Here is a 12,855-nt window from a genome sequence, read left to right as displayed (position 1 = left end):
TGGGGGCAGGACCTGAGAATCTACATTTCTGTAAGTTTCCATGTTACACCTTCTGATCCACAGACCACAATCTGAGTAGTTCAAAGGAACCAAGTGGGTGAAGGGGAGTCCACAGTTGCTTTACAGTTGCTGACTTCATTGCTATTTACTTTTTGCCTCTCTGATAACTCTACTAATTTGCCTGAAAGGAGTCTGAAGTGTAGAAGAATCTGATCGATGTTTTTAATACTTTTAAAATAGCAAAATAAGAACAAAATGTATATAATTCTATAGAATCTTACAAAACATTTCCACATTCATATCTCATTTCACACTCAAAACATTAAAAATATAGGGCAAATGTTATTTTCAGAATTTTATAAATAAAGAAAATATGGCAGAGAAGTTAAGTCCAGAGTGATATAACTAGTTAAGTTGTGGCTCCTGGACTAGGAGCTGGGTCATTGGACTTCAAGGTCATTATCCTTAGAAACATGTTAAAGACTCTTTTGTGAATAAGGTGTTGAATTTAGGTGGATATCACAAACCATAGAATCAGTGTTATATTGAGAAGGAATGCAAATGGAGAAAAATGATAACCTTTTTGTGAAAAGTAAAAATGATTCTTTGAGGATTAAATATGTGGACAAAGAGAACTCACATAAACTACAGCATTTTAAGTATAAAGGGAACTCTGCAGAGCAACAACCTCTTCCCTTGAGCTGTTGCCTCTCTCCTCTTCGCCTAGAAGAGCAGACTCATAGGACGACAGTATTAACTTCTCCTTCTCCCTTCTCTACCCAAATTGATATATAATGATTAACTCTTCTCTGCCCTCCAAAAAATAATAACCCATATTCCTATCTTTTATGCTTGACCATGCTCTCCAAATACTACAAGATCTCACCTGAATGTTCACACCTCATGAGGAATAAAAAAATCTTAGAATTAGAGACTTTACTATACTATAAATTTGGCTGAACTATAGACCAAACTTTACTGAATATATGTAGATTGAGCCATTTCTAGAATTATATTAAGAAAAGTCTTCATCCCTGGAAATGAGTAATGAAGTAAGCCTCTGCTGTATTTGTGAAACACAGCTGAATTACTGTCATAGGTTCTTTGATGGGGGCTCGTTGTATTACACAGGAGAGATAGCAAGTACTTAGTTAATTAGAACAATTTAATTATTTGGATTATTCTTTCAGGGTAAACATCACTTCTTAAAGCAGATTTTATAGTTGCTTGAAAAAAATTTGACATAATTTTTGTTCTCATAAGAATGTCTGACATTGGCACAGTCTATAATAAACTAGACAGTACAAATGGGCGATAGATATAGTCAGGAAAATAAAAAAAAACTTGAAATGTGTTGGAAATTGAGGAGAAGTTTATCAAAAATGGCCCTCAAGAACTAGCTCTCAATTACAATACTGAGTATTTTAAGAACTGCAGCTTATTTGATATACCTGTTTGCACAAAAAAAAATGAGATTTTTTAATAGATAAAAATCTGTAACACAATTCAGTGAATGGAAGGCCATCTTCCAATCTAATCTGTGTACAGAATTATCTTGTGAGGAGCTGAGAACCTTTTTGATGGCCCCAGTATTAAACACTTAGACCAGCTACACTGAACTATTCCATTATGTCCCTCGGAAGATTAGTACGTGTTTTGACAATGAACAGATCTCACTGAACATTTTACAGCTAGATGATAAACCGTAAATGCCTATACAAACATTGAGATGACATTAGTATACAGTGGTGCTAACACTATTCTTTCCAGGAGTCTGCCGGTAGCTTCTCTGATTTTAGATTACACGTTCCTGAATCTGTCAGGAAGTTGTTTTAGCTCTATCACTACTCCATACTGTGGTCTTTAAAAAAAGTTACTTTATTTTTCTCTAGACCTCAGTTTCTTTGTCAGAAAAACAAGGAGATTGGTCTTAGGGATCCCTGGGGTCTTTTTCAATCTTAACCTCTCAAAGAGGTTACATGCGAAGCTGACTTCATGACCTCCTGCCACCACCAATTCAGGTCCCACTAACTGCCCTACATTCTCAGGTGGGCAAAGCAAATAGCTCCTCAGTCTCAGTGAACAATATGAGTGAACGATGAGATCTCACCGTATGCATTCTCTGTTGACAGCACTAATCTAGACCTCACTGTTGAAGGTAAAACCTCAGGATCTGAGTCAATGTCTGAGCGTTTTTAGCTTATTCTTTGTTTAACAAGTAAAACTAAAAGGGGATCGAAGTGGAAAAATAATTACATATGACATAGGTAATTTTCTAAACTTTTCTACATGCTAATGTATCATAAAGCTATTTTATGTCAGAATTCAGCTTAAAGCATGGGCTATATTTCTCTGCTTACATACCACAAAATCAATAAAATCAACACTTGTTACAGAGAAAAACTATATGCAAATCAGTTAACCTCCATTTCTCTCTCAGTTAACTGAAAACAAGCTTTGATACTCTAAAAAGTTTGTGAACATGAGAGGAACAGAGGATTATGATACAGTTTTAAAATAATCAAAATGGGGATAATAATACTTTCCATGCAGGCCTGCTATAAGATTAGAGATAATATAATGAGCACAAAGAAAGTGTTCAATAAATCATAGTAATGGTTATTATTTATCATCATAATTAAGAGTTGCCATAATAGAAGGGTCAAAGCATAAAATTTATGGTCAGAAACAATGGCTCCATTGAGTACCATGGCAGGAAATAACGAACATTAAGACCCTTGTGAATGAAACAGAAACTACATGATTCTGTGTGGACCTTGAGTGGGACATAACGGAAAGGAATGGGAGACACTCTCAAGTCAGAAGGAGAAAAGCTGTCCAGCAGATAACTCAACAATGGTCATGCCATAACTTTCCCCCTCTCTTCCTAAGTTTTCTAGAGGGAGGCTACACTATAGGGGGAGGGGAAAAAAGCAGGTACTTGCTCTCTCCAACTGATTTCTCATTACGTAGTCGAAATGTTCTTTCTAAATTGCAATTTTGATCATGACATTTATCTATTTAAAATAATTCAGTGACTCACCATTGCTAAGGAATAAAACTCATAGTATGGTTTACCCAGACCAAGAGCCCCATGGTCTTCTATATCTGGCTATACTTTCAGATCCACTGCCACACTGTACTCTCCTCCTTCCATGCTTTGTAGCGGTTACGACCACCACCTGTGATGGCCCTATCTCCATCATCACTTACCTACCCTTCACCTCACATCCTTCTCCAGGAAGCCTTAATACTGGGTGAGATTGCCTCTCCTATGAAGTCCCATTGAACTTTATGCTTCCATATCTGAATAAGCCACACTATATTGCAATTGCTTGTCTACTTGTTTGTTTTCTTTACAGTATTTACTTACTGTGTAGCCCCTATGCTTAACACAGAACCTAAAACATAACAGGTGCTCAAAAACAAACCAAAAAACTTGTAGAATGAAAGAAATGAGTGAATGAGAAGTTGAAGTTGATGTCTGGTACAGGAGGTGAAGGAAGAGCCCTTTACATTATATGGTAGATTGCCTGGCCTTCCTAAATGGGGAGGAGTGAAAGAGATAATAGTATAATTGTTCCCACTCTTTTTGGTGCTTATTATTTAATGTCATAGAGGCTAAGCTGGATGAACCATGGATTATGATTTGGTGTAACAAAGCAGTCTTATATTTTAAGTCTTATATTTTAAGTTAAAAAATAAAAGACTTTCAGCTTTATTCTTTATGGATGACCTGACAGAACTATACTCTTCATCTTTTTATTTCCTCTAGGAGCAATGGTTCAGTGCTGGCTAATTCAGTGTCCACACCAACATTATAGAACATAACTACCATGAGTAATGAGAATCAATTGTATATTAATCTAAAAATCTACAGAGGGCGATTGATCTCTTCCTCTTAGTGCCCTGTTAAACTGGCCTCCATAAGAAGAGGGCCTACAATGGCAGAAAGAGACCTGGGTTTGAATCTCATGTCTGCTACTTACTAGCCATGTGACCTTGTTCAAGACAGTAAACCCTTGCTGTCTCATTTTCTTACCTGTAAAATGGGTACAATACCTCTTAAGATCCTTATTTGGCCTAACAAATAAATTTCTATTTTGATGCCTTCCATTTCACCTTATTCCTAAGATATCTGTAAATCATTTGAATAGATATTTAAATACCTGAAACATATTTGTTGTTTTAATAGTGAAATGGCCAGTGGAGAGGGGCTCCAAAAAAAAAAGCTAGGGCCTTTGATCTTGTTAATTTATCTTCCTGCATTGAAGTAGAGGAGACCAATCTAGAAAGGTCGACACGTGTCTTGTCTTTGACAAAGGTTTAATTCCTAGATCCTCTAACAGGTTTGCTCATACCAAATAATGGCTCTGCCTCACTTAGGCCATTTTTGAATCCTGCAAGTGATGCTGGAGAACAGTGGTTCTGTGATATCCTTAGAGCTGGGACTGAACTAAGATTCTGACATTCCCTAAAAGCAATCTTCCCCATCCTTCTGAGTCTGCTGAACAAGGGAAACCTCTGGATGGCAGGGAAGAGTGCCTATAATTGGAAGCCCATTTTCTAAAGACTAACATTCCACGTGTCCCCATCATTCATAGAGGTAATTTAAAAATAGTCTTCTGAAGTCTCATCTCTGTCCCTTCTCCACTCTTACTGTGACTTCTTCTCTTCTTGCCCCATGCCTGAATGAGGCATCACAAGAGTCACTTGGTTAGTGCTGGTCTCTGCATCCTCTCCTTGTTACTTAGGGCAGAGGGCCAGCAGCCTAGGCATCAGGCAGCTGGTTAGGAATGCAGAATCTCAGGGCCCATCCCAGACCAATTCAATGAAAATGTGCATTTGAAGAAGATCCCAGGTGATAAATACACACAGTAAATTTTGCACAGTAAAGTTTGAGAAGCGCTGCTTTAAGTCATCCTCACTGTCAGACAACCATCCTCTCTTCTATTAAATCAACACTCCTCAGCCTAGGAAGGCCCTGAAAGAGCATTCCAAAGTTCCTAGCTTTACTTTCTACTCTTCCTAGTGTGCACATGGAAATCAGGCTGTTTTCTGGAGAACACAGGTATAGTACCTGGCACTGTACTTAGAAGCATCCAGGAGCCACTCAATGACCATATATTTTCTTTCCTTATACCTATTCACCACTCCCAATATCCACATGGCTCCCTCAGTCAGTCCTTTTTCTGTCAGGATATCTCTTCCTCCCAGTATCTAAAATGAAGTGAGTCAGCAGGCTCTAATGTCAAAATTTCAGCTCTACAACTTACTGCTGGGCGAATTAGGAAAACTACTTAACTTGTCTAGGCCCCAGTTTCCTCCTCTGTCAATGATGTGAAAGCATTCAGTGTGATATTAGCTATCACCAGTAGTTCCACTCAGATAGAGATCTTCCCACCAACTAACTTAGTTTAGTTTCCTTCCCCTTTTAAAGGACCAAGTCATATGACTTAAAAAAAAAAAAAAGGTATCAGGATGATTGTTGTTTTTATAGATTGTACAAGTTATTCATGGTCATTATAGAAAATACAGAAAAATATTTTTTAAAAAGAAATATATCGTCCATAATCTCACCACTAAGAGAAAACAACTATTAACTATTAGAGTATTTCCTTCCAAACAAGTAGATGTTACATTTCAGAAGGGTAAGAACCAAGTTGTAATCTTCTCGGAATTTTCTCTGACTTCTCCATGCCCAATGCCTCTTCATACCCCCAGAACTCATCCTGGCACAGTGCTAAGCATATAGCAGCTGACAAACACATACCTGTTCCTTGGCTGATTGATTAATGCATTGATGTAAGCAGCCTGTCCCTGTACTTAGGTATGGACTGTCTACATACAGAAATAGGGATGTCAGAATGATGTAATATGTTCAGTTCAAGCTGCTGTTAAGTGTGCTCATATCTGTATTCTATGTGACTGCTATTTGTGATTGGTGGTGTAACTGTGTTTCTGGTGGAGTCTCATGTTTCCCTTTCGATGCACTAAAATTCCACATACCTACAGGAATGGTCATCCCGTGAATTTTATCAGCCCAGCCTGCATAATACCGAAGGGTTTTGATGACCCCCTGCAAATCCACGTAAAAAGCTTGCAGGAACGGCTTGCCACCATTTAGGGATTCCATGGTCTGTAAGAAAAGAAACAAAGAACTTTCCAGTAATACACTAAATAAGTCTGGAGCAGACTTAAAAAGAAAGAGAAAAAATACAAACAAATATGAACAATGATGCATACCTGGTTAACTCTAATTTCCCAAATACAAAGGTTTTTAGCACTATCAGTTTAGTTTAGTTTCCAGTAAAAGTCACAATGAATACATATATATATGTATATATATATACACATATATATGTATGTATATATATATATGTGTGTGTGTATATATATGTATGTATGTATATATATATACATATTCTTGTGGCTGTGTGTTTCCAGTAACCACTATCTCAATATATAAACACATTTCATTAACTGATGATAAAGAAATGTTCTGCTTGTCAAACCAGCTTCTGTTATATTAATGATCAGAGCTGCATGGGGATTTTTTGGAGTCTACACCAGGAATCTGAATCCATAAAGAAGAACAGGGATATGGGCTTTTATGCAACTGATGAGAATATAAAACGTTCTCCACAGCTGCCAAGACCCCTGCTGAGAAATGGAATATCAACAGTGCACAGCGAATTTATTTATTACCACCAAATAAACAAGATCTCCTCTAGGGAAGCTCAAACTTTAACAAGTTGAGGGCTGGGGTTTTTTGTAAATATTTATGTTAACAGCCATTATCTATTAAGAGTGAAGTATCTGGTTCACTTAATAAAAATAGAGATATTAAGCAGTTTTAGATTATAAATGTTATTATTTTAAGGACATGTTCCTAAAGTGGTTAAATCTATAACAAAAATAATTACAAATGAACACAGTGAAATGAGAAAAGAGTATTTTGACTTGAGGAATATTAAAGGTGTTATAAGTTTAACGAATGAAACAAACAAAAACATGTTGATAACCTCATGTCCTTCATTCTCTATGAGGACGTTTTGTAACACACACCGGTGTGAAAATTATTTGAGTGCTGACAAAACTAAAATTAAAATATTCTCCATTTAATGACATGAAATATTATTATCTACAGTGTAATTTATCCATTTACTATGTGTATAAGATGGAAATCATTTTAAAGTATCATGTTACTTTATTACCATATATTAGCTCACATTTATTGAAGGGAATCAAATTATTTCCCAGTACTAGTTAGAACATTTATATGTTCATGAGATGGGCATTACATTCTCCATGCAGCTAGCATAGAGTCAAGGTCTACATAGCGTAGAGTGAAGTTCAGTCAATAACCAAAATGTGGGCCACCTAAACGGTCCCTGTGAGCTATTGACAGCAGTCGAATTCACCTAAGCGTTGCCAGCCTTAGGTTTACTCTTAATTGTGTTTACCTGGCTATTAAGTTCAGTTTTCTGGCCAGGAGCCATTCCAGAGCCTACCCCTTTTTAAAACTTACTCCTCTCATGGCTTGATAGTGTTTAAAAGTAGGGATGTCATTTAAGTGTGTCACAGTGAGACATATGTCAGAAAAAGAATGGTGTCTGAATTTTATGACGTGAAAATTGTAACTGCAGAAATTAACTATATCATCATCTAGTACATACTGTTAACCTAATGTTGTAAATATTGTACACATTGAAGTCAATTAAACAGATACTTACAGACCATCAATGTACCCCTACTGACTTATTTATGTGCCAGGAACTGTGGTAGGATTACCAAAAAAGTGAAACACAATTTTCACTCTCAAAGAAATCATGATTCAGTGAAGAGGTAAGCACACAGACCAGATTCCTCGAGGTGTTCCAAAAAATTCAGTTTTGCACAATAAGTTAGCCATAAAAATAGTGTTGAGGCTTAAATAAGTTTGAGAAACACTGAGTAGGGCTTTTCAGAGTCTTTAATGTGTTTGGTGTCTTGTGAATCTTTAAGAAAGAGCCATTTCACCATGAAACACTTTTTTCACAATATACATAAGCCCTTCCTTAAAGTATCAGATTAGAAATGTTTTAATAGACAAATGTTACAAATAGCTAGAGTTCCAAACCATCTCTATAAAGGATTCATTTTAGTTCCCATACTATGAACAGATGCCTGGGGAGAATGGCAAGAGGGAAGAACCATGGTGGCAGTGACACTGAGAAAGGGTACTGTCTCCCTCTCTCAAACCAAGCCCAATAGTGACCTGTTATCTCAAGTAGAGGATAGGATATAGTATTCATGGTTCGAATGCCCTGACTGAACAAGGATACCCCAAGTATTAAGTGATCAATTTTGGGTCACCCATGTGGAGATCTCTGGTGTATAGCACAGGCATTTCCCAATGATTCCAGTTTCCAAAAAGCCTATATTCTCTAAAAATTGACCTTTACTTTAAAAACAACAACAACAAAAAACCATCAGGAGAGGGGAAGTTTCTTATGTAAGAAAAGGATTGTTTTAATGGGGAAAAAAATGTTGCTGAAAGTGACAGAGAAGTGAATGGGAGGTCCATATCATGGCCTGTTTCTGAAGGATTCTCTTTAGTCAAGAGGGGTTGACTCTGGGGAGGTAAAAACAGTCCTATTTGATTCTCAAATGATTTTTTGGTATTTGTTTTCTGGAAGCACATGGTAGCTCTCCTGCTGCTTAACTGTTTTGTTTTGTTTGTCAAGGGCGGAAGGAAGACAGGAAGGTCCTTACCAGGCATGGGAAGCTATGGTTTTGTTCTTCAAAATTCAGTAAGAAGAGACACTCAGCTGGTCCTCCACTTCCCTCACTTATCACAAAAGCCAAACATCTCATTTTTCATGTATATTATGTACTCTTTAGCTTGTTCCCCAGGTCAGTTTCACATTGTATTTTCAGAAAGTCTGAGGAATCTAAATCTCAGTGGAATGGTAAATTTGGGGTAAAGACTGAATATTTTCTTTGGCTACTTACTGCAAGAATTGCTCTGTCTCGTTCCACCAGGTCTGCAAGCTTATCCAACAGACGTCCTCTTTCTGAAGCATCCATTCGTCTCCACACTGAACCAAGAGAGAAAGCCAGGCGGGCTGCCTGCACTGCTTTGTCTATATCTGCCTGTTAGAGAGGAAGAGGCACAACTGAAGAGACAACACTCCAAATAAAGGAAGAACCATCTGCTCTCACAAAAAAGGTGATGAGTGAAGGTCAGTGGTTGTGTCTGGAAAACGTAAGTTTAGTGCTCTGCTGTTTGGAAGTAGTTATTTAATAGGGAATCTTTTTCTGAGAAGGACATACCTTGTCTGCTTCTTGAACTTCACACACCTGTTCTCCTGTGGCTGGATTATAGACAGGGAACACTCTCCCACTCTCCGAGTTCTGCCACTCATTGTTAATAAAAATCTAAAGGAGTAGACAACAAAATGGGATTGGTGAGACAGGTGAGAGAAAGCCAGTCAAGGCAAAGTGTTATGGAAGTATCACAGTAATCATACTTATTCTATATGCTTGCTGGTATATAATTAAAGTATAGAATTTGAAGAGTTGCAAGAGACCCTTAAACACTATGCAGTCCTGCCTCACCTCCAATTCAGGAATCTCTTCTATGATAATTTTACCTCAATGCGATTCAAAGATTAAAGATAGTGAACCTGTCAACCAGTGAGAGAGTCAAACAAGAATGAAAAGGTGAGAGTCTCAAATACATATAAAACACACACTGAGGCTGATAAAATAGTTATCGACAGTTCAAGCTCTGACCAATACCCATAAGGAGTAAATCATGTATTAAACTGAAAGTGGTCAAATCTTAGGTCTTAGTTTCTCTGTCACAAGCGTAAGTGACTTCACAGGGAAACTTGAAGGCTGCTGAAATAGCATTTATTTAATTTATAGTCAGACCCTGAACCGAACGATGACCAAACTAACTAGTAAATTAAATACGTTACATGTCAAATCCAAGTTAGATTTCTTTCTCTTCGTTGGGTAGGCTACATGTAGGCTTAGCAATGGGAAAAGGTCTATAACTTTCAAATTGGTCTCTGTAGGCTTTCTTAAGAGCCTTGGATGTCTTCTTTTTTTAAAAAAATTAAGATTTTATTAAAACAGCAAAGAGACTAATGGTTTAAGAAATTATTCAAGTCAATTTCTCAGATTTGTTAGATGTGAGTTAAAAGAGAAAATATAGGCAAAGAAATTAAAATTTTTGTATTAAGAGAAAAACCCAATCTAATATTTTTGGACTATGAAAGCTCGAAGAATACACAGATATTTTACTCTATAAAATTTGTGACATGCCAGTGAGATTTCTGAACTCATGAGCCAGTCAGTCAACTTAGAACAAATACAATGATAAACTGATTTGTCATTGCTTGCCATTTTAATAATCACAGATGAGGTTAAATGAAGATAGATCTACAATTTTAAATATCAGGTTCTAGATTATTACAAAACTTTGCTTTTCCTGGATTTGATAAAACAATGAGCCTATGTTGAAGTTTTCTTTTCCTAATGGCTTTTTAAGACAAAGGGGGGAAAGGACCTTAAATCTGAATAGCACTTAGTATAAATGTATTAAGCAAACACAACTTTGTACTTGTATACATGTTATAGTTCTTAATACAGAATTTATAAACATGCTTAATAAAATATACTTATTTATTTAACAAATACTCAGATACTTCTAGACACAGTGGAGGCTAAGATGACCACAGAAGAGTTCCAGCCTTGTAGGGTCTTAGAGTCTCTAGTAGTTCATAAAGACTCATAACAACTCTCACAGCAGAATTTTGTTATCTCTACAAAAGGTGAGACAATTGAGAGGCCAACAAGAGTCCTAAGAAGCAGCTTCTCATTGCGGTTCTGGTCCAAAGTCGCCTGCTCTTTTCACTGTACCACGGTTTCCAGGATTGCTCAGCCCAAAGAAACACAACTAGTTATTGTCTAAATTTAAATTAGAGGTATAGTTCTTGGGCTCCTGGTCTAGTTCTCTTTTCATTCTATTTAACAAATTTCCTAACAGTTCATAGCTCATCATAACTGCAAGTTTCTTTGAAACACAGTATGATTTATAAGGTAATAAAAAAACAAACCAAAAAAAATTACTTAAGTTAGTTTCATTAAGAACTCCCTTCAGAGTATCATCAGGTTTAAGGAAAAAAGAACTCTTACCAATATTTCTTATTTCTTTTATTCACTATTTGCCTATTTGACTGAAACATCTTAATCTTTGGTATATCATCATGATCCAACTTCAGTTTTTAAGCTTTTTTTGTTGAGTAGCTCTAACTATTGGTAAGGACTGATATTTCATGAGTTTTATTATTTCTTAGGGTTTTTCCACAGATCAAAAGAAAAAATTACTTATCTTTTAATAGGATAAAACTCATTCTCTTACTACTATCACTTAAGTCCATTGATTATTTAATAAATCTAAGATACATTATGAGATCTTAGTGATCTTTTCCTATATCTTAAAATATTTTGCTATTTCATCATTGCTCATCAATTATTTCTAATTATGCTAAAAAAATAAGTAAAATAAAAAAGTTATGAAATTTCCTAGAAGTGAATAAACAAACATATCACCACTGTTTCATCACCATTTGGTTTTTTTATTGTGTTGTCCTAGGTAATGCATCATCTCTCAAAAGGGTATGAAAGAAGTCTGGAGACACAACCTTTGTCATTTTTTTTTTAGCTTTCACTGAATACAATTAAGAATTCAGAATTTTTCATTTCCATCCATAATGGGAAAGAGAAGAAAATTAACAAAGACATCTCACAGTTGTTAGGTGAGTCACAAGATGAAGGTGGAGAGACAAAATCACTAGAGACTCTAATGATGAGGGTGAACTTGACTGTAAGCAAAATCTTGGACTATGAATCTTTAGGACAAATAAATTTTCTCAACTACAAGAACCAAAGAGCAAACAATATATTTATAAAAACAAAAGGAAATATGATATTTTAACCAGTTAGTCATTCAATAGGAGGACTTGATCATTTATTATTTTGCAACGAGGACCTGGATCATCTTGTTTTGCTGAAAGTACTCATGAAGATTCTTTTATCTTTTATGATATGTGTGGATAAAAATTTACTTGATATGATTCATAAATGGACAAATGCTGAAGGCAGGTGTATACACAAAGGTGATTGGAAAGATATTCTGTAAAAATTAAAAAGTTCACTGGACTGATTAATCTAATTTATGTTTATAAAACTAAAATTTAAAACGTTTTGTAATTACAGAACAAAAAGATGAGCATTCTCTTTTCTATGAAATTATGAGCCTTCAAACTTTTCAATGGTATTACACCATGATAATGCGCATGCCAGGAGAACCAGAAATAATAAGCTACAATCTCCTAGAGATGTGTTTAGAATCTGTAATCAATATTTGTGACATGAATATTTCCCATTTCATACACGAAAGCTGATGAACAGATAGTTGCACTCAAAGGTCATTGCCCATTTCAGATACATATACCTCCCCAACTAAATACATAGAAAATTTGATTTGCTGTTTAAACACTTATTTTGTTGGTTTCATGCTCTCTTTATTTACTTCTGTAAATTTTTCACAAAATAACTTAAAAATTAAAAAATATGAAGAATCCATTGGACTCAAATGGTAGATATGATGACTATTTCTCCTGGTATGATAAAGATTAAAATATTTGATATTTTTACTGCATTACTATTTTTGTAGACCTAGCCATATAATATGATTAAAAAACTTGTATTGACAACTTTATTGGTACACAAGGTAGCAAATATCTCCACAAGACTTGAAGGTTTTCAGCTTCTCTGAGCTATTTTAAAAATTCTGAA

At 35.8% G+C, this 12,855-nt stretch overlaps 1 protein-coding gene across 2 annotated transcripts in view; it reads right to left on the bottom strand.

Moving 5' to 3' along the window:
- The window catches only part of ALDH1A2 (aldehyde dehydrogenase 1 family member A2), an 88,953-nt gene that overhangs the window by 39,837 nt on the left and 36,261 nt on the right, over positions 1–12,855 (bottom strand). For both annotated transcript variants that reach the window (XM_015596092.2, XM_006920324.3), the window contains exons 3-5: positions 9,319–9,423; positions 8,998–9,138; positions 6,010–6,139 (exon numbers count right to left, since the gene is read on the bottom strand). In XM_015596092.2, coding sequence (XP_015451578.1) covers positions 6,010–6,139; positions 8,998–9,138; positions 9,319–9,423 — 376 coding nt within the window. The remainder of the gene's footprint in view (positions 1–6,009; positions 6,140–8,997; positions 9,139–9,318; positions 9,424–12,855) is intronic.

This window comes from Pteropus alecto, unplaced genomic scaffold (assembly GCF_000325575.1).
Source record: "Pteropus alecto unplaced genomic scaffold, ASM32557v1 scaffold86, whole genome shotgun sequence".
In the NCBI taxonomy this organism is placed as follows: Eukaryota; Metazoa; Chordata; class Mammalia; order Chiroptera; family Pteropodidae; genus Pteropus; species Pteropus alecto.
This window is presented reverse-complemented; position numbering and strand designations above follow the sequence as displayed.